Source organism: Lissotriton vulgaris, chromosome 1_1 (assembly GCF_964263255.1).
Source record: "Lissotriton vulgaris chromosome 1_1, aLisVul1.2, whole genome shotgun sequence".
Taxonomy (NCBI): domain Eukaryota; kingdom Metazoa; phylum Chordata; class Amphibia; order Caudata; family Salamandridae; genus Lissotriton; species Lissotriton vulgaris.
Window position 1 is genome coordinate 1,170,824,865 of NC_141685.1, and position 22,155 is coordinate 1,170,847,019.

Consider the following 22,155-nt stretch of genomic DNA (forward strand, 5'->3'; position numbering starts at 1 on the left):
CGAAGCAAGGCCTGCGATATTCCATGAGATGATTTTAAAACAAGAGGTCGATTTCCCTGATTTTATGAGCCCTTAACTCTGTCAATGGGGGGATGGGATATGGGGCACACTAAGGGCTCAAGCGCTAAATCTGCGGTTTCTGCCACCTCCGCCGGTTTGCCTAAATAGTGGCCAGCCTGTATGTTTCCTCCCTCTTCAGGAACCTCTTTGAGATAAACTGACTGTCAATCGATGTCCGCAAGATCTGAGCGGATTCCAAACCGGTTGGGGTGAGTAGTCACCAATTGCTGCGAATAAGTAAAAGTTCTTGGGCCTAAGATAGAAGGCCTTTTAGACTGGTTGCCACCCCTAATGGGTGGGCAGAAAAAGCCCAGGGAGTAGACCCTTATGGGGCCGTTCGCCCCTGCCCCATCATTAAGGGACCTCAGAAGGAAATGCACTAGCCGCGGGTCCCTAAAATTAAGGACCACACAATTTCCCAGAATTGATTTTATCGTACGGCCCACCCAGCTCACTCGCCTAGCCATAATGATGTTATTTATCAGGTTTGCTTGGAGCGGTAATTTGCTATGCCACTAGTGAGCTGATTTGTTGATAAGGCTTTAACAATTTTCTTGGCAGTCTGGTTGGAGATGGGGGACTCCAGTGAGTACCAGGGTGTAAGGGGTACAATCTTGTGGTATGTTCAAAATGACTTTTTCACCCTCCCCATCTCTAGATGTAAATCCTGGGCACGCAAGGTTTGGGGTGTGAAGTGGAGCATGAAGGGAATGTCGGTGATTGGGCCCAACTGGGAGGTTATGGTCGCCAAAATTTGAGGCTCCTTGCGTGACCTTACATTTTTCCTGGGGGGGGTATGTTACCCAAGGAAAACCTTCACAAATACTGGCACATTTACTGCGGTTTGTGATGCATCCACTGCAGTTTGCCCCTATAGAGTCAGCACATTCTGACTTTTGCGTTGGACATCTGTACCCAGGTCTGTGTGTAGCTGTAGAAATTCTTTTGTGTCCTATCTTTATATATTTTAATAGTAGACCTGACCCCCTAAAACTAGTATTAAGCACATAACTTGCCAAGTTTTATGAGTTTTTATACTTAGCATTCTAGTGTGTGTTGCTTTGTGTTTTGCTTTACCAATTACGCTTTCCTATTTAGAATTGTTTACTATGGGTTACTGATGTTTACTGTGTGGATCCATACTTTTGATTAGATTGGTCTGTTTTTGTAAATTCACATTGTAGGAGAGTAGGATCTGCTTACTATGGTTACCCCCACTTTTTGCTGGTGTTTCACTGATTTATCGACTTTAATCTGGCTGGGGCCCTGCTAACCAGGACTCCAGCCTAGCTGCCCCTTACTGAGATATAGTATACCTACATCTACCTATATATACAGACACATATAAACCTATAAGTCACTCCTATGGCAGGCCTTAACAATCCTGAAGGCAGAGTGCTTGGTTTTGTGTGAGCCCAAGCATGATCTGAGCCCCTCTGCATCTTTCGAAATCATTTCTCTGTAGCTGTTCTGTGATACAGCCATACCATATACTCTTAAGTGCATTAGAACCTCGCTGTAAATGCTAACTTTGGAATGGCTGCATTAAAACATGTCGTGTTTGGTGTCAAACACTTTGGAATACTACCCCCCGCCAGTTCTGGTGGCGGGGTTAGCATTCCACTCTTCTAGAGGGAGAAGACATGTACACACTTACCTGACCGGTAATAGTTTAAAAGAGCCCCAGCATCACAAAATAGATGCTGCTGCCACAGACACGAGTCTGACCTCCTGCTGCTGGGTAAAACTCCGGCAGGGGAGACCTGGACAATAGGTTTCCTGTCACAGGGAGGTGTAACCACCTCCCCAGACAGGCTTTAGTGTATTGGGGCAGGGTGGGTGCATTCAGTGAATGCTTTACAGACAGTGCCTGTGGCACACAAGGTGTCCCTGTGCATACCCCAGTTCAAACCGGTTGCAGGGGCACTCAGCCCCTGCTCTGGCGTGAAACGGGACAAAGGGGAAGGGGTGTAACCACCCCCTCCCCAGCTCCTCTCATAGGTGGGACCTTAGAGTAACTCCAACCCCTAAACTTAGTTTAACTATAGGAAGCCAGTCCCTAGGACTTTAGATTACCCTGGACGAAACTCTGCAACATATATCCTGGAACTTCGACATTCTATTTCGACTAGAAGACGGAAGGATCTCCCTTGGGGTCAGGGAGTGACTCCCCTGTTCAAACAGGCACCAAAGAAGCATCTTGCTGGTCTGCATTTCCAAGGCTCCCGCCAGATCCCGAAGAATTTGCGACACAGGACCCGGACTTCCAGACATCTCCGAGGCCGACATGAGATCACAGCAAAGCTGAGACCTTTAGCCATCACGAGAGACGTGGGACCGGAACTCCTGGACACCGTGCACATTTGCTAGTGCAGCTACTTCCCGAGCTTTCCCGAAGTTGTGCATTGGGCTACTCGTATTCCAAGCCCTGAGCACCGACTGCACCGAGGATTGTGGGCCTACACTCCACGAGTGTTCCGTGGGCCCGCTTCTAGCATTTCTTCTCGAGGCCCCTTCGCGAGCCCTTGTCCGTCGACTGGTGGGTCCCCCACGAAGGTAACTCTTTTGTTTCTTAGGCTTCCCTGGTTGCTCCAGACGTGCCCCGACTTCCCTCCAAAGGGTGAGTCCCTCAGACCTTGCTGGCTTGTTGGGTCCAATCCGGATACCGACACCGCAGTACACGACATCCAAAGTGGGACAGCTCGAATCCAGCTCCTGGTTGTCGTCGACGCCTCCGGGTCCTCGTGGCTGAAGAGTCAAGCTTCACCTTCTGCACCTGAAATCACTTGACATCGGTGGGCATCTTCTTACTGCCTCCCTGGTCACTGGCAAGTGACCCAGACTCTGTCCCCTCTGCTTTCAGATTCTTCAGATCTTTGATCCACCCATGGATCCATCCGGACACTTTTCATCTGGTCGCCTGCAGCACTTCTTTGCAGCTCTCCATAGGAAACGACGACGAAACCCGACACGAAAAGACACCTATGCACCCGGCTCCCCTCGGTGAGTTAACACGAGTATTTCGGTGCTCCCGTGGGTCTTGACTCTCGAACTGTCCAGTCCTTAAGGGGTTTGTTCCTAGTCCACTCCTAAGTGTCCCAAACATTTAAATTTCTAACCCCAACTTTCTCCATAGAAGTCAATAGTGATTCTCAGCTGTGTTTAGACTCTGCACCCGTCCCCCGTGGGACTCCTGCGTCCCTACCGTGGGTGGTTCCTGGTTGCCCCAGCAGTTCCACAGGCCCTAGGCCTTGTCTCTATCACTGCAGTGGTACTTATACCACTTTTTTAGTATATGGTTTGTGAGGCCCCTAGGGCAAAACGTATACTGTGCTAAATAAATTTAGTGTATGTACTTTTGCCTCTAGCCTCATAAAGAGACTAGAGGGATGTGTTTAGATTAAATACATATATTTTATATATATATACCTGGTGTGGTTCTCCTTTCATTTGTTCATTCACGAGATTGTAGACTTGTAAAACAAGCTGCTTGACATTCCTTCAAAACTTAGCCTGAAGGCTGCTTTCCACAGCTACCACTAGGATAGCTTTCTATATAAGTTGTCTTTAAACCTACCATCAATAAGGGTCGTTTGGACGGGTGCATGCTACCCTCTAGCATAGTGGACAGCATATGCCAGGCCACACACGTATCTTTTAAATGAAGTATATTCTTTAAAGAAGTGTACATTGAATTCTAATAGGTGTCTCAGTATTTTATGTACTCGGTTATCCACACGGGTGCTTGTTTGCTTTAACAACATAGTTTTAATGTGTTTAAACTAAGATCCTTGTGCTGATAACTAGCGAGATAACACAGTGCCCTGGACAAGTGATTTACATATTTGACTTTTTTCGGGATATATATCCTTTTAAAGTTGACTGGAATGTGTGTTTTATGTGTTTTATACTCCTCTGTACTTAACTCCACTGTGTTCCACTTCTACTTTCTTATCCGTTCCTCTTTTTCTTTTCTGATATGTTTTCAAACTTCCTCAACTCGGATAACATGTTCGTTAGTATAGATGAAAAAACTTTGCTACTAGCTGCACCCACAGACGACCTCTGAGCTAAATCCTCATCTCATTTGGGTTGTTTTTGCCCTTGAGGTGCAAGTTAATTCTTCCCATACACAGTGCAGTACTTGAAGAGCATATTAAACTCAAGGGCAGTGTATTGATTGAGAAGTACACCGCAAACAACTCCCGGAATTGAAGCTCTGTTGTCGTCTAGCCCAGCCTAGCCTTGCCTTGCCTGACAGACCCGACCAGCCGATCGCGGAGCGCCGAGCAACCTCACACACCACGGACCCAGCGGACCCAGCGGAGGAGGAGAGCGCCGGTCCGTTTGGAGGAGGACGCCTAACAGAAAATCACCGGTGAGCCCGGGTTCCCCTCTAGCCACTCTAGCCCCCCCGGACACGCAGCGCGTGATAAACGCGTAGTATAGTGAGGGGGCGGAGTAGGTTTGGGGATTGCCTGGGGACCGACGGTGCGTCGTAGCAAACGACGTGTAGCCACCTGGGAGCGAACTGGCAGCCTCAAGGGGGTGAGAATATCAGCATCCTGCACCCAGGACAACCGGAGCGGAGTGCGGGGCAGTGCAGGGGCAGCGTGGGGCGCAGGTTGGGAGAGCACCCTAGCCACCCCTGGCTGCACTGGAAAGTACAGCACTCGTGTGCACCTGCCTAGGATTAGGCAGCTTCCAACCCCCACGGAACCACAAGCGGACAGTCTGGTGAATAGGAGGCCCAGAAATCACCAGAGGCACTGCTGTAAGGGGGGAAGAAGAGAGGGAGCAGCAGAGAAAACGGAAAACTGTGAACAATATAAAGAGAACCAGGCGAGGAATAAGCCAAAAGACACCGCAAGAGAGGATAACAGAGGCGGCAGGCAGGCTAACCGGTGGGCATAAGGCACAACAGAGGTAAGTGTAAAGTTACAGCTACTCCTTTTTTAAACTTTTAAATCTGAGAAACGACCGCACGAAACGAGAAATAGCTGCATTACACATTAGGCAACCTAACCGAGAAATGAGACCGAAAAAAGGGCAAACCATGCGCAAAGAAGATAGCCCAGAGAAGAGCAAAATAACAGAGGGCTCAATATCTGTGGAAGAGAGCCAAGAAAGCCAGGCCTCACACATAGAGAATAATAAAGGGCGGCGCAAGAAAAGGAAAGTCAAAAGGGTAAATAAAAACGCCAAACAGGCTAAAAGGGACGGGGACCAAACAAATTCTAAACAGAAAGACAATACGCTAACCTCCAAAGCTATAAAGGATTTTGTAGGGAAACACTACAAACCTTTAGAGCCAGTAATAAGACCGGACCCTGAGGAAGATACGGAAGAACATGGTGCGGAAGGAGTAGGAAGGATAGAAGCAGTAGTGGTGAATCCCGATATGGAAGTAGGAATGGAGGATTCCGTATTAATAAACCTGACGCTCCAGAGCCAAAATATCCACATCTCAGCGCCCCGGCTCTCATCGTCACCAAAACTTTTCTCATTACAGTCACTGGGAAATGAGGAACCAAGGGGAAATGGAATACAGAGCCAGAGCTTAATCTGGGGCGGGGAGCCAGCCCATTCCCCTCAACAACACGGTACCAAAAATTCAATCCAACAGCAAGAACCCACAAGAACAGGTCATCAAACAAACCCAGGCAGAGACCACACACAGGACCCGGAGTGTTCCGTAACACCCACTTCTTCATTGGTGGACCTGATATTGATACTACAAAAGACGTTACAAGGAATACTTGAAGTAACTCTATCAAATAATGGAGTATTGAAAGCCCAGAAATCGAACCTAAAAAGGATCGAAGAGGAACTAGTGGGGATAAAGAACCAAATGCCGAGGATGCAAAGCACTCCTGTCACTGAACATTCGATTGATGAAAGAGTAGAGATGGAATTGGTGGAGGTATCCGCGGGAAGTCCAGTAGGATCCCCACATCCAACAAACCGAAAGTCATCAAACGACTCTATGGAAGCATCTGAAAATGTATACATCTCCAGACGCCCAATGTTGATAAAAAGGCGCGGGGTGTTTACAGGGGTCCCCCATAAGTGTAGGGGTAGAAAGAAGAGAGAACAAGCCTCAAAAGTAAAGAAAAATGGGAGGACAGCAGGGAGGGAAGCACAGGCACAGGCAGACCTAAAATCACCAGCCCAGATAGATGCACCAAATAGACCAAGGCAAAGGGAGTATAACCCAAGAACGACCCCGATAAACCCAAGAAAAAATGGGAGAACAAAGGTCATAAAAGAGAAGCCATTAACACCCTGTGCTACGAAACAGAAAGTAAGAGTAGCCTTAGGACATCCAAATAGGGGTAATAGAGCTGTAAGCCCTCTAGTCCAGGTAATTCCAAGAACGGGAAATATCGGGTGGCGATCAGAGGGACCAAAGACAAGACAGCTCCAATATGACACCCCTAAAAAAGTACAAGAGAGAGAGAAAAATAAATGGGTGTATTTGGACCATATGCAGTCGGGGAAAAGGGGTAGTACGAATGGGAGTACGAACAGGAAAAGGAACCCCCTGAACAGAGCACAGATCTTGAAAGTCTTTGCGGAATGTAGTAGCCTTAGTGGGATCAGTACAAGCGATCTCCGGCAAATTGGCTTTGTAGAGACCAGAAATGGTAAAGAAATAACAAAAGTATCATTACATTCAGTCCTGGTAAAAATGGCAATCCTCAAAGCAACTAGCGAGATAAACCACCTGGGAATAAGAATAATCCCGGAGAGGGAAGTAAAAGCCCCCAATGACAATACCTTCCTAAAGCATCATGCAGGTTTAGGGAGAAGACAGGTGAGATTATATAAAGACGAGGAAGGGAACCAAAGCTGTCTAAATATAGAAATAGACAATACAGATAACGAAGGCCCATGGGGTAATTGGTCACACTGTAGCAGCCCAAGGTTCGATTTAAACAGGAGTCATACGGAGGCCGAGGGAGATGAGGGAGGTATGAGTGAGATAGAATAGGATGAGGGGGTGTCGCAAAGTCTAGGTCTCCTGTCATGGAATGTAAACGGGCTAGGCAATGAGAAAAAGAGAGAAACTATAAAGGAGATAGTAAATAAAGTGGACATTGCCTGCTTGCAAGAGACCTGGTCATGTGACGAAACCCCGTTTAATGAAGGATACCTACAACTAAACTGCCCGGCCAAGAAAAAGAACTTTGGTCGTCCGTCGGGTGGTTTAATGACTTTGATTTCAACGAAAGTGCTCAGAGAAGTAAAACTGATAAAAATGAAATGTAAATGGGTTCAGACTAGCAGAATAGAATTATTGACAGTGGAAAAGAAGTATAAAATGCTGACTATAATGAATGTATACATGCAGTGGGAGAATGGGGCAGAGTATGAGAAGGAGATGAAGCTGTTTAAAGAAGATGTAGATTCTGTTGCAGAAAAATATGTATTGGATACCGTGATAATAATGGGGGATTTCAATCATAAACTTAACCCAAAAAAGGCGGATATCTGGAACAGAGAAATGTTAGAGGTGTTTGGTATAAACCCAGCAAGGTTCCCAGTAGGGGAGATATCAAAACATGAAGCAGCTCTGGTATACTTCCTAGGAGGCAGGGGTTTCCAATGCCTGAATGGAAGAATGAAGAACGACTGCCCAGCAGGGAAAACTTTTAAAGTAGGTTCTCAGAACTGCCCAATTGATTATATGTTTTTACATGCCTGGAACTTCCCCCAAGTACGGGAATTTAGGTTGGAACAAAAAGAGATTAGCGACCACATCCCTCTATATCTAAAAATACAAGGGGGAAGAAGCTTACCCAGAGATAAAGTGATCACCCAGGAGGTGGAGTACCCTAGACGTGTGACGACACGACTCACGGAGGAATATCAGGCAAAACTGCTAGCTATGCAAATTAAAATAAAGCCGGAAAATCTTGAGAACAAAACCTTGAACTGGTTTATAGGTAAACTAGAGGAAGTTGTCTGTTGTTTAAGAACTGAACTGAAAAGGGTCAATAATACAAGTCGAAAACCACCCAGTAGAGTAAAATGGTTTTCAGTAGAGTGTCAATCCAAAAAACGTCAGATCCGGGCAGCACAAAGAAAACAAAAAAAGAACTTCTGCCAGGAGAGACAGGATCAGGTAACCCGTCTAAAAAGAGAGTATAAAAAAATGGTAAATGACGCTAAAAGGGCATTTAAAGAGAAATGCTGGTCAAACCTGCTGGAAGCGATTGAGGATAAAAACCTAAGACAATTTTGGAAATTGGTAAAGGCAGCCCTTAGCCCCTCTGATGGGGAACTAAAATGTGTAGTTAGTGAGGCCGAATGGGAAAAGTATATTAGGGAATTGTATGGGGCAAGAGCCACCACAAACCAGGTAGTGACACATAAATGGCAGGAAATATCAGCAGACCTAAAAGCTAAATTTTGCGTAAAACAAGTAGAAGATACAATAAGAGAGCTGAAATTATCCAGAGCAGCAGGTCCGGACAACCTCCCAGCAATAATTTTAAAGTCAGACATAAACTGGTGGGCAAGATTCTTTGCTCAGATGTTTGGTACAATACTAACAGAAGGCAAAATGCCATCCAACTGGAAGGGTGCTATAATTAGGCCCATCCATAAGAAAGGTAGCATGGAGGCACCACAAAACTACCGCCTGATTAACCTCCTTGATATAGGAGAGAAAGTTTTCTCTAAAATTGTACTGAAGCAACTCAACATATGGGTAAAAGAGCGCCAGATTGTCCCTACAGAGCAAGGAGGTTTCAGGGAAGGGCACTCGACTATAGACCATGGGTTTGCACTGTGGGCATTGGCGAAGAAGTCAACGGAACAAAATGGCAAGCTGTGCTGTTGTTTCGTTGACTTCCGAGCCGCATTTGACTCGGTTGATCGCGCGTGCCTATGGGAAGCATTACTTAAAGTAAACATCCCGAGTGACCTCCTGACAATAATAAAGGAACTTCATAATGAGAACTGGGCGCAAGTCATCAAGGATACGGAGGGCTCCTTAACGCAAAAAATACCCATCAGAAACGGCCTAAGACAGGGGTGTGTGTTAGCGCCGCAGTTATTCTCCTTATTCCTGTCAGACCTACCGGCCCATCTAGAGGTCGAGGGTAGTGCAAGTCCCAGAATGAACGGAAACAAGGTGGCCTGCCTACTATATGCAGACGACCTAGTTATTGTAGATCAGACAGAAATAGGCCTCCAGCGTAAGCTCAATGCCTTCAACGCATACTGTGCCAATAAATTTCTTATTGTCAACCTGGATAAAACTAAAGTACTTTGCTTTGGGAAAAAATTAACCAGATTCAATTGGTACCTAGGGGAGCTCAAACTGGAGACGGTGAATGAGTATCGTTACCTAGGTATATGGTTCGACAAAAGCCTAAAATGGGATATGCATTGGGATACACAAAAAGCCAAAGCACACACATCGATATGTGGCCTAAAAATGTTCAACAGGGATTACGGTGAGATGTCGCACAGACCAATGCTAAGGGCCTTTGAGGCAATGATACCCCCCCAAGTGCTGTATGGGGCAGAAATCCTTTATTTGAGCGGTAAAGGAGCCTGGGACTTGGTAGAGGGTAAATGCCTCAAAGGACTCCTCTCTCTCCCACAATCTGCGATGGTGCAAGCCATAAGAAGGGAAATAGGCACAAAGTCCTGGGAGACATTAACTCAAATGGCAATACTTAGACTTTGGAAACGTCTGGAAGACCCCGAGGGACAAAAAGTAGCACAATGGTGCAAGAAGGAAATCCAAACGAGTAACCTAAAATGGGCAAAAATGTGCAGGGAAAGAGTTACGCAAATCTGTAAAAAATTAAAGGTAGAGGTAAACCAGGAAACTCATCAACTCCTTTGTACAAGGAGTGAGTTGAAATCAAAGGGGAAGGAAATATCGGGATTGTCCGATATGGAATATCTAGCGAAAAAGAAATCAATAACACATATGATGGGCGCATGGCTAAATGAAAACTGGTTCCCCTACCTAGACATCCTTCCCAACCGCGGACTTAGGCAGGAGATCTTAAGGCTGAGGGTTGGTCTAAACCCATTGTTAACAAATAAAGATCTGAAAAATAAATTGTTAGATAAAAATGGATGTTGTAAATGTAATTTGGGGTGCAAAGGAGACCTGGTACACATCCTACTCGATTGTCTGTTTTTACTGGAACAGCGGAAACTGTGGTTACGTCCCGTGTTCCTAAAATATGATATAAGCTCTAGAGCGCAGGCAGCCAACCTGCTAACTGAAATACCCACTATCGACATTGCGATTGCTCTTGGGAAATACATAAAAGCAGCATTAAGTGAGCTAAGAATCCGGGAATAACAGGTATATTTTAAAGCATTTTAAATTAAGGAAACTAGTCTAGCTGAAGGAAGTAGAATGGGTTTGTTTTATTCATAACTGTGGAATGTTAACTAAAATGCAATTTTAAGGGCGTCGACAAAGGATGAAGCGTGTGTAAGAGTTTTAACTAATATGTGATGGATTTTATTGTGATAATGTTTTAAATGAGTTGAGCTCAGCGTTTTAACTTTTTGATACTCTCTTGCACCTGTTTAAATGACTAAGGTCATAATAAACATACCTTTTGACTTTTGACTTTTTGTATTGATTGGCCACCCCACACTAGCCACTGAAACTGTTGAGGGCCTGACAAATACTATTTCCAACCAAACCACTATGCCCTCCAGATACCCATCAGGTGGCTATCACACCATAATTCATAATTTTACTTAGCTATGTTATTTGTATAAAAACGGTGAACTATGTACTTTACATAGTCACGTGTTAGATCTGTTAGAAAAAATACATTCATAAAATACTTCTTAGTTAATTATCCATATAAACAAACACATAAATAAAAATACCTCTTATTACATATTAAGACATAAACGTTACAAACAATTCATCAAGTTAATGGAAATTTAGAAATTTAGAAAATACCATAGCCACAGGATAATTTACTAGACATAATTAATATTGAAACACATCCTCTGCAGTAGTGATCCCTGAAGACCTTGAAATTAGCAATTAAAATAATTTCACTGGCTTTATATGGTCAGTCAGTGTAAGTTTTTTTTTCTTTTGAAAATTGTTTGGTATTCTTTGCTGCTTCCCTGCTTTCCATTGATGAACGGCAATTTTTCTGTCAAGTGTCCTAAAAAAAAGTCTTACCTTAATTTACACCTGGAATAGTTCTAGGGATAAAATTAAAAAAGATTATCTCCACGCATTAATGCCAAATACTTTTGACCCCACTTTCAGTTAGGGCTCCTGCATGTGCAGAAAATAGCAGAATCTGAGCACTATAGGTTATATCTGTTCAACGAAAGACAATCGCAGCACAGTTTGTTACATGTGTTCAATCAAGATAACATTTTAATACACTGGAGTGCATCTAGGATTAAAAGTAGATGTAGCTAGCACATAAACAGCAAAGTCATAAAATACAGTTGTCCACTTCAGATGGCTTCAGCTCATATTATACACACTAAATTGTTAATTCACTCTAATAGCTGCATGCTTGCTCACCTTAAAATTCTCTTTTATAATATAGGCACAGGGTAGCTTGGGCAGATCCGAGTACCTGTTCCCTCCATCTACTGATCTAAGCTGCAATTATGAGATACTTTTGCAATCTGTCTTCGCCGCAAAATGCATATGTCAGCTTTGGAAATTTGCCTCAGGTATTTGACTTGTCTTGCCGTAGACTGAGGGTGTGAAGCTATCTGCCAAATGTTTCAGAATTGAAATCAGAAGTTGAGACTGATTTGGATGCTGCAGGTTCACCTAAATTGGGTCATATGCTTCTAGCCCCTATACTCTTGGACTTTTGGCACATCTTGTTTATCTTAAATCTGGCCTCCTGATGGTTTGTTTGAGCCGACCAGGTGGGAAGGAGTATTATTGGATAATCCAGTGGAAGCTACAGGAGCACATATGAGCATTGTTTAGCGTGTTGGCTTTTGGTAATCCACAGTACTTCTAATGTCTGCGATTAACATAGCATTTCGACTGGAATTGCATGAATCCCTGCAAATGACGTTTACCTCTTATGAGTGAGGCCATATCATAATAATAATCCTGTCTTTTGTAGAGCGCGAACAGCTACCTCCTAAGAGGTGTCCCGGCGCTATAGCAACTGGTGGTGCGCCAGGCAGCCTGCTTAACACAGAGTCCAAGAGGCTACAACATTGTCATTGGTGCACTCCAAGGAGCACCATGCTCACAGACGGATGTCCTGGTCACTCAGTTGTGCTTGCCACCTTTGGGTTCAAGGATATGGAGATGAAGTCCTCATTTGAAAGGCAATGTGAACTGTTTGTTCTTGGAATGTGAGAATGAGTTTTTGGTAGGGCCAGTAAAAAAGCTTTGTTATAAAACAGACTTTTCCATCGAGGGTTGTCTTGGATGGCAAAAAATATGGACTTCTAAACCCAGTTGTAAGAGAATGGCTGTCCTGTGCTTCATAACCCTAGAATGGGAAGGCTGTGACTAGACGGCAAGAGTAGGTGGTATTTAGCAATAACTTCAATGGGTACTTTGTGTGTTGTAGCTGTGACTAATGCCCTAAGTTGGGAGTGTATGAGATCTGAGGTCTTTAGGCTGGAGGGGTTTCCTTTAAATCATGTAGACTTTGGGTGTGACTGATCCTTTCAACAATATCATATTATTGTCTTTGAAGGGGTTTTCACCACCAATATCTGCCTTCAGCCTGGAGACATGCCATCCACCCACCCTGTCAGACTACTGCATAGTTGTCTGTTGTTTCAGCCCATAGTGATTAAAGCATCCCGGCCACAGTCCTCCTATCTCTCACTGGTGATGAGCCAAGAGTAGGCTTAAGAGTGGACAACCATCCTTTAAAATACCTCCACCCCCCCCCCTTTCCCCCTATAAAGATCACAAGTCTAATTTTGACGGTGGGAGTGCCCCAGTGTTTGGACCCAGGATGTTTTGTAATCCTCTGGGCAACTGATGGAACAGATTCTTATTTTTTTGAGTTGTTACACTTGCATGTTCGTATTTCTTATACGGTCTATTAGGTGCATCTGGCAGAGCCATATGCATTTGAAGTTTGGAGTTGAAAAAGTGAGTTTAAAAAAACCTTCTGTGAAGAAAACTCTTCCATCCCTTCCCCTGTTTCAAATAGGCTGAAGAGGCTCCCCTATTCTCAATATTCACCTTGCCTACCATACCGGTCTGAGTTTTTACCATTACATCTCCTATTATTTTTCCTTTTTGTGGGAAATTGTGGAGGTAAGACGGTCTCTAGCTATACATTATAGTCATTACTAGATATCTATCCTTCCCGAGTCGTTCACTTCCGACACCATCTCCCACTGCACACTAGTCGCCAGACTACACGATGCTGACATACAAGCAACAGCCCTGGACTTGATCCGATCATTCCTCACTGGAAGATGCCAAGGGATCAGACTCTCACCCTTCCTCTCCGACCCCACAGAAATCACCTGTGGAGTCCCACAGGGTTCATCACTGAGCCCCACCCTCTTCAACATCTACATTGCCCCCCTCGCAGCCATCGTCCGACAACACAGCCTCAACATCGTATCCTATGCCGACGACACCCAGCTCATCCTCTCCCTCACCAAAGACCCCACCACTGCCAAACTCAACTTCCAGAAAGGAATGCAAGACGTCGCAGTCTGGATGACCAACATCTGCCTAAATATCAACGCCGAGAAGGCAAAGTCCTCGTCCTCTGTACCACCCCTTCTGCATGGGACAGCACCTGGAGGCTGACTGACCTCGGAAGGCCACCTGCCCCCTAAGACCACACCAAGAACCTCAGCATCGTACTCGACTCATCACTCACCATGAACCAACAGGTCAACACCGTCACCTCCAGCTGCTTCAACACCCTCCGCATCCTCCGCAAGACTTTCAAGTGGACACACCCTCCCCCCCCTCCCGCTCCCCCCGAGTCAAGGAAGACAGTCACCCAAACATTCATCACCAGTAGACTGAACTATGGAAACGCACTCCACGCCGGCATCAATAAGCCCCTACTCCGCAAACGCCAGACAATACAGAACACCCCCGCCAGACTCATTCTCAGCATCCCCCGACACAAACACATCAGCCAACACCTACGAAGTCTCCACTGGCCCCTGTGATAGTCACTTTCAAAATCCTCACTCACGCCTACAAATGTCTACACAACAACTAACTCATATACCTCAACAACAGAATCAACTTCCATGTACCCAAAAGCAACCTCCGATCTTCCAACCTTGCACTGGCTGAAACCCCATGCATCGCCAGACCAGGTTGAAGATCCTTCTCTCACATTGCAGCCAAGACCTGGAACAAGCTACCGGCAGACATCAGACACTCCCCCTCTCTGAACACCTTCAGGAAGGCCCTCAAGACCTGGCTCTTTGGTTAAACAGATCTGCGGAATCCTCGCCCAATTAGCCACCCCCCCCACCCCCTTTCAGGGTCTTGAGACAGTCACGGGTGAGTACCGCGCTTACAATTCCCTGATTGATTGAAGGTAAAGAGACATTTCTTTATTTCAAAGCAGCTTTGTAACCAAATATTTTCTAGAACTGCATGTCGCTCCATGGATTATACTAACATCTACTTCTGTCCAGGTTTGCTGAATTCACACTAGGACAAAGCTTTTGCTTTGTGGTGCACTCCATGTTTCTCAGGCATTCATCTCTCTAGCTATCTGCAGCTCTTTCCTGTGGCATGCCTCTCAATTAATCCAAAAGTAGGAACATTGTTGTCTTTATAAAATAAAACTGAAATTGGCATCACTGACTTAAACTTACAACATAACCTCCTGCCTCCTGTTCAAAGTTGAATGTAGACAGTAAGCTGTTTACACCGTTTTTAAAATTATCAAATATGTTTGAGTTAATTAATTTCCCACTTTTAAAAACTCCGTCCTGACAAAAGGATAGCATTGAAATGGTGCTTCACATCCTACGTCCTCATGATTTACTGGAAAGGCTTCCAGCCCTTGGACATCACCCTCACACACTCCCCACTTTGTGTCTTTGTCTCCTGTAGCTATGACTGATACCCTAAGTAGCCATTGAAGTTATTTCTAAACACCACATACTCTTGCCGTCTAGCCACTGCCTTCACACTGTATGGCTACGATGCTCAGGATATCTGTTCTCTTTCAGCTGGGTATAAAAGTAATTTTGTTTGCCATCCAGAACAACCCCCAATCGAACAGTCTGTTTATAACAACACGTTCTTTCTAACCCTATCAAAAAAATCATTCTCATATTCCAAGGACAAACTATTCACATCCCCTTTCAATGGAGGGGTACATCCACCACACTGGATTCAAAGTTGGAGGCCCAACCGAGTGACCAGGACTCCAGTCTCTGACGGTGCTCCTTGGACGGCTCCAATGGCTCAGTGTTGTGGCCATGATATTGCCTCCCTTACTCGTAAGAGGTAAACGTCATTTGCAGGGATGTATGCAATTTCATTTGAAATGCTGCAGTAATTGCAGACATTAGACGTACTTTGGGTTACCAAGAGCCAAATTCTTACTGTACAACACACTAAACAATGCTCATATGTGCTCCTGTTGTTTCCACTAGACTAGCCAATGATACTCCTTTCCACCTGTCCAGGTCAGACAAATAACCATCAGGTGGCCATTAACTTTGCAGCCAATGCACCTGTGGGGTTGTTTTGTTTTAGACATTAGGGTCTGTTTTAGATGGGTGAATGGCCATCATTTTTCCAAATGTTATTTTAGGTTTTTACCTTAATTTACAGTAATGCTTCTCAGACGTGTTCCTCACATACATGCCTACATTTTTACAGCTGCCAACATATATTTCAGGGAGATGACATGTAAAAGACGATGAGCTTGAAGGCATCCCTGTTCCAAAGTATATAAGGGTAAAGAAGCTTGTCGAAATTTCAGTAGCAGAAATAAGATTTGAGCCTTCAGTGGCTTAATCTGCCTGCTTCATTGCACCTCATATGGATCTTCAACCATTACAGTGAAAGACCTGTGCATTGACAAAACCTTTACCTCAACGTGCCATGCTCTCAACATGTCTCTTCTCACAAACCGCTAGGCCTGGACTTCGACTAGTAAATCTGCAAGTGCAAGGTCATAAGAGGGCACTTCCATGGTCCAGTTGAAGTAAAAGGTTTGTCAGTGTGACGGTCATATCACTATAAAGGTTGCCAATGTTTTGACACACAGGCCACAGTGCTTAGAATTTGGATCTCTGATTCTAGGCAAGCAGTCTGTTTTTTATTTCATATCAGTGGTGTCGCATTATATCCACCTTTTATTGACCAGGAACAAATCCACTGTACTACAGGGGTGCTAGTTCTTGATCAGGACTTATCTTCTGTATGCCACTGATGCACTTTATCCTGTCGTGCGGGTGCAGTCCTTATTGTACTGTTATTTTCAGGTACAAAGAATATTATACCTCACACTTTCATCTCTTTGTTAAGCTTTTAGCACCTCTTGCATTATGAATGTTGTTAACACTTTTTATTGTATTATTCCCAGGAACGATTTCCTTGAAGTTATCTATTTTTTAAAGGATTTAACTGTGAAGACCGAAGATGAAAAAAATGTTTTTTTCAAGTAAGTATTAATATTTCCATGAAAGACTAAGTTTGCAACATAACTATATATCTCAACGAAAAAGGTACTATTAAGAAAATAAGTTAATACTGGATGATCAGTTGCAAGCAAAAAAATCTCGATGACCCGTTTGACGTTTGTTCATAAGGAAGAGGGTTGTGGGTTGAAAGAGAGATGATTATAAGTGACTGCAGTTTTTAAATAAATTGTGGAACCTTGTTTTACAGACACATTCCCAAATTCAATTGGGCACTGCTCTACTAATGCCAGTTTAAAGAGTTATGTCCAGAGCATGTTCCTGATCACATATAATCACAACATTATTTAAACCAGTCAGACTGACCTCGAGTTCATCCAAAAAGTATTTTTTCTGTGGACCATAGAGCTGAAGAGATTCTTAGTTTTTTAAAGTCTTTGAAGGTGGAAGCTCAACCAACAAACACAGGCTTTTAGACTTGATGCAATCTAGCAACACTTAATCAGCAAGTCCTATGACTTGTGAAACCTGTGGACTTCATCCCTTGAAACAGACTTTGTGATGAAAATAATTTTGTTGTTTTGACTTTGTAAAAGGAAGCATTTATCGGTGTGTAGATACAGAGGAAGAATGGATTTATGTATGGGTTTGATTTTATGGGTCTCCTCCTGATGCGGCTATTGTAAGGAACGCTTCACTATTTTGTGAAGAAAATAATTTTGTTGTTTTGACTTTGTATAAGGAAGCATTTATCGGTGTGTAGATACAGTGGAAGATGGGGTTTATGTATGGGTTTGATTTTATGGGTCTCCGCCTGTTGCAGCTATTGTAAGAAATGCTTCACTATTTTTACAACATCTGCTTTTCACCACCAGTTAAGTGGTCCTGCTTATTTCTGTAAGGTGGAGTGACTTGAATCTTACTGAGCTTATCAAAGAAACTCTTTCAGACCGTGATCTAATTTGTTGGTTTTAGTTGGAGTAGCTCCAGGTTGAGCAGCAGTTTTGAAAGATGTGAATGCTTTAAATATGTGAGTTTAAAAAAATCTGCCTTTTCTCCTTGGTCAATATATATTTGCTGGCTTTAGAGGTCTGTGCATTTTACTCCTGCTAACCAATAGTAAAGTGTCTGTGCTCCACTTTAACCATGGTTAAATTGGCTTATTTCTGATTGGTTTATAATGAACTCCCTTTGGGGTATTTATTCAGCATTCCAATCAGACTCTCACACCACAAACAACACTTAATTGTCACAGAATCAATGTTACAGTTGCCAGAAAATCAAATATTAAGAAAATGTTTATTGGTTTGGTTAAAAAATATATATAAACATATACTTCATTCGATAGAATTTAAATACTCATTAAAATACATAAAATATGCACATGGATGCAAAAAGATTAAAATCACATTTACAGTATCAATAGATCAATATTAATTGCAGAACAATCAAGTTACAATCAACTGATATTTGATATCATAGTCCTTTATAAATATTGCACATTAAGCTGTAAATGTTATAGGAACTTTTTTTCTCAACGAGTAGGCCAAAAAGCGACGCGTTTCGGAGGCATACACAGGCCCAACCTCCTTCTTCGGGCTTGCTACTAATCTGTTCCAACACTGTTATCTATATGAAAATATACATAAAAAACACAATTCAATATTACAACAAATAAAAATATCCATAATAAGAACCAACCAATATACCCTTGTATTGTTCTCATGATAAAACTATTAAAACCATTCTATTTAAAATTCTTTTCCTCAGTTTCATTTATCATTACCGTCTAAAAAAAGAGTATAAACATATAGAGTTGCTGGCACTGTTATAGTGATAACGATTGACCCATTTAACTTGCCTGAATGGCCCTAGTATATGGTGTAGGAAAAGTGCACCCAGCCTATTTTTCCATTCTCTAAAGTGGCAGTGACACATAACATGCATATTTGTAAACTGCATGTTCACCTGTGGGCATCTTGGCCCTGAATAACAGATGTTTATTGTTACCCAACTCATTGGTATTCATTGTATCAACCTTAAAAGGGTGAAAGACTAAGTGGACCTGCTGGGATTTGATCCTGTGACCATGTGGTCAAAGACAGGTCCCTACAGTGGATTCATGAGTTCAGTAAGCCACCAGGCCGACTAAGTATAAACATGGCTACAACTCTACCCTTTGTAGCCTGACCGCAGCAAGTGAAAACCTGCAGTACAACCTGTTAAAATAACCCTTTTTGGCAGGTAAAAACATCCCTTCTAAATGTTAGTAGGTCACCCCTATTCAAACTTTAAACCTTGTAGCCATAAGTTGGGTGCATGATATTTAAAAGTGGGCCTTGTAGAAAATTAATATTGTCATCTCCCTACATTGACAAGGCCCAAAAAAGCTACTTTCAGTGTGGTAGGCCTAGCTGTCATGTGTAGAAAACTAAAGTGCAGATTAAAATACTAAATCTGCTAACTCGGTAAAGATACTAGCTATATAATTCAATCTCTATTTCTAATAAACATCAAATTTAATGGTTAAGTTAGATTTTTATTAAATATTGAGGAAGGGTAACTGATAAAAAGTAACATTTTCCCTGCTTGAAGTTCCTGGAGACTATTTTGCATTAGCTCAACAGCTTTCCCCAGCCTGTTCACAGCCTTGAACAGGTGTCAACAAGGTGTGAGATGCCTCCCAGGGTATCCTGTGACACTTCACTGTTCAATTCTGCTTGGTGGGTTTGGTGAGCAATATGTAACACTTAGGGCACACCTGAAAGGGAGTGAACAAGGTGCTAGTACAGTTTTGAGAATCTCCTGACTGGTTCCTAGAAGACAGAGAATCCTCTTTCTGGGATTTTGGTGGTTACATCCCCTGCTTCACACTGGATTTTAGTGTTCGATGTGGGTGGACACTTGTGATTTGTCAGTGACACTTCCACACACACCCCCAACCTTCATAGACGAAGTTTAGTCTGGCAGAAGACATTTGCCATCTTGAAAAGGTCCTGACAAAAGTCAATGTGAACCGGTTTGTAGTAAGGCAAACAGGAAATACTGGAAAAGTGAGTAGATTTGGCCCTGGTAACTTTTACCCCATTGGTTAAGAAGGTCCCATTGGTCAACCTCACACACCAGCTGGTGCCAGGCATAAATGTTGTATCTCCAGGCACCGACTTCAGTATACTTTCTGTAACTGCAGAAGAATTGAAGAGGACTGGACGTTCTGCCTGTGACCTGAGAAGAGCCATGAAGGACTGGACCCACACCCTCTTATAGCCTGGTCAAAGAAGTGGATTCCCAGAATCCACTGACTTGCCTCCTGTTTGGCTACAGTGAGACAGCAAGCTGAAGGCCTTTTCCTAGAAGTTTCAGTTTCATCTGTCTTTATTTCGATTATAAAACCATAAAAGACATACTATCAAATGGATGAACAAATACAATCCATAGTTACATAAATATTACCAATAATAACATCACACAAAACCAAATCAGCGCAATAAATTACCTAAAAAACATTAAACCATTAATTCTCAGCACTGATGACTGTTATAAACATCAATTAAAAATATTGAATAAAATCTCAGCCCGTTACAATTTCATTAAGAATACAGGAAAAATAAAACCAAGTGGACAAGTTAGGATGATAAGCCCTTGATTTTGTTTGCCCGTATTACCCACACCCAACTCCAGAATTTTGTCACAGCAATCACAATGGATTCATGTGTACAGGTCTGTAGGATCCTTAGAGCAACTACAGAATCTCGTGTACCTAGGTTGGAACAAATGGGTTTAAGCCATTTTAACCTCGGTGGCTTTTAGGCTGGACATACAAATAGGATATGGGCAATTGATTCTGACTGGCCTAAACACAGCGGACATAAATCAGACATTGGTTTAAGCCATTTCCCATAGAAAACTCTGGTAGGAAGGGAACCTATCCGGAACTGGTGGTAACGCTTCCTGTCCAGAGGTTTTAAGATGATGTCCCAATATTGTTCGAAGCCAGCCTCATGTTTCAATGACAGGAAATCCCTAGTCAAGGTAGGCCTGATAGTAAAGGAAAACCTTTTGGACTTCACCATGTCCATATAAGCTGCCTTAGGCTCTTTTTTGACGCGAATGGGGCCGTTTCGGGATTCTCCCCCAGTGTACCCATCCCCATATCTATCAGAGTATTTTTTATGCGCCGAAGCCACTTGATCTTACTTAGGCATCCAACTCCTCTAAAATCCAATAGGGATTTAGCATACAAGGACAGCTCAGGTGTGGCCCACAGCCTTCTCCACAGTGCTATAGGCCTGAATCGGGCCAGATCCTCAATACTGATACATCCTAAGTCCAAAAAACAGGGGCACAAAAGGCGTGGTTTGCGGCAGACCTGTTAGTGCCCACATAAATTTGTTTTGGTCAGTGGCTATAGGTGTAATATCTTCGTGGCCCCACAATTCTGCGCCATATAAGATAGCCCTCACAACCTTGGAATTATATATTTTTAGTGCGGGAGCTAGGGGTTTAGTGAAAGAAAGCCTCTGCTCTTTTAAAAGAGCGCCGGCCAACTGGGCATGTTTCAAAGCAAGCACATCGATTTTAGGGTCCCAGTGCAAATTCCTACAAAGTTACCCCCAGTAAGTAAATACCTCAGTCTACTCTAAAAGGACATTATTCATAAGAACCTTACCCCTCTTGACCTTTTGGGAGTGGAGCACCATAAACTTTGTTTTGTCCACATTGACGACCAGCTCCTGATCGCGGCAGAACTCCTCAAATCTGGACAGCGCAGCCTGAAGACCAGATTGGGTCTTGGATAAAATCAAGGTGTTGTCCGCGAACATGAGCAGGGGTGTTTTTAGGCCCCCCAAAGTTGGAGCATCGGTGGGGCATGTGGAGTAATACTGTACCACCCTGTTGATGAACAATGAGAACTGGGTAGGGGCAAGGACCCAGCCCTGGCACACGCCCTTAGTTACCGGGAATCTATCTGTAACTTCTCCGTGTGTGCCCCGTCGGACCTGGGCATAGTTTTGATCATGCAATTTAACTATCATAGTTAACAGCTCAGTCGGCATCCCAACCTCCAATAAAGCTAGCCACATCTTATTTCGAGGGACAAGGTCGAATGCAGACTTTAAATCGATGAAGGCCGTGTATAGCGTACCCCCACCTAGGATAACAACCCGCCAAAATATCATTACAAATCTAAACACTTGGTCGATTGTACTGGTATGGGCTCAAAACCCTGCCTGCATAGATTATAATATGTTAAATTCCTCCATCCACTGCTGTACTCGACTCAGTACTAGCCTCACCACTGTTTTCTGGATAGATTCTATGAGGCTGATGAGCCTGTAGTTACCAGGTAGCGCACGGTCTCCCTTCTAATTCACAGGGACTATAACCGCACCAAACCAGGTAACAGGAAGACTCCCACCACTAGCAATGGCGTTGGCTAGATAGGTAATGTAAGTCACCCAATTATCTTTGTCATGGGCAAATAAATCCACCGGA

At 43.5% G+C, this 22,155-nt stretch overlaps 1 protein-coding gene across 1 annotated transcript in view; it reads left to right on the forward strand.

The window, feature by feature from the left end:
- The window catches only part of LOC147748866 (protein-associating with the carboxyl-terminal domain of ezrin-like), a 1,120,148-nt gene that overhangs the window by 484,952 nt on the left and 613,041 nt on the right, over positions 1 to 22,155 (forward strand). The window contains exon 6 of the mRNA XM_086964312.1: positions 16,605 to 16,682. Coding sequence (XP_086820438.1) covers positions 16,605 to 16,682 — 78 coding nt within the window. The remainder of the gene's footprint in view (positions 1 to 16,604; positions 16,683 to 22,155) is intronic.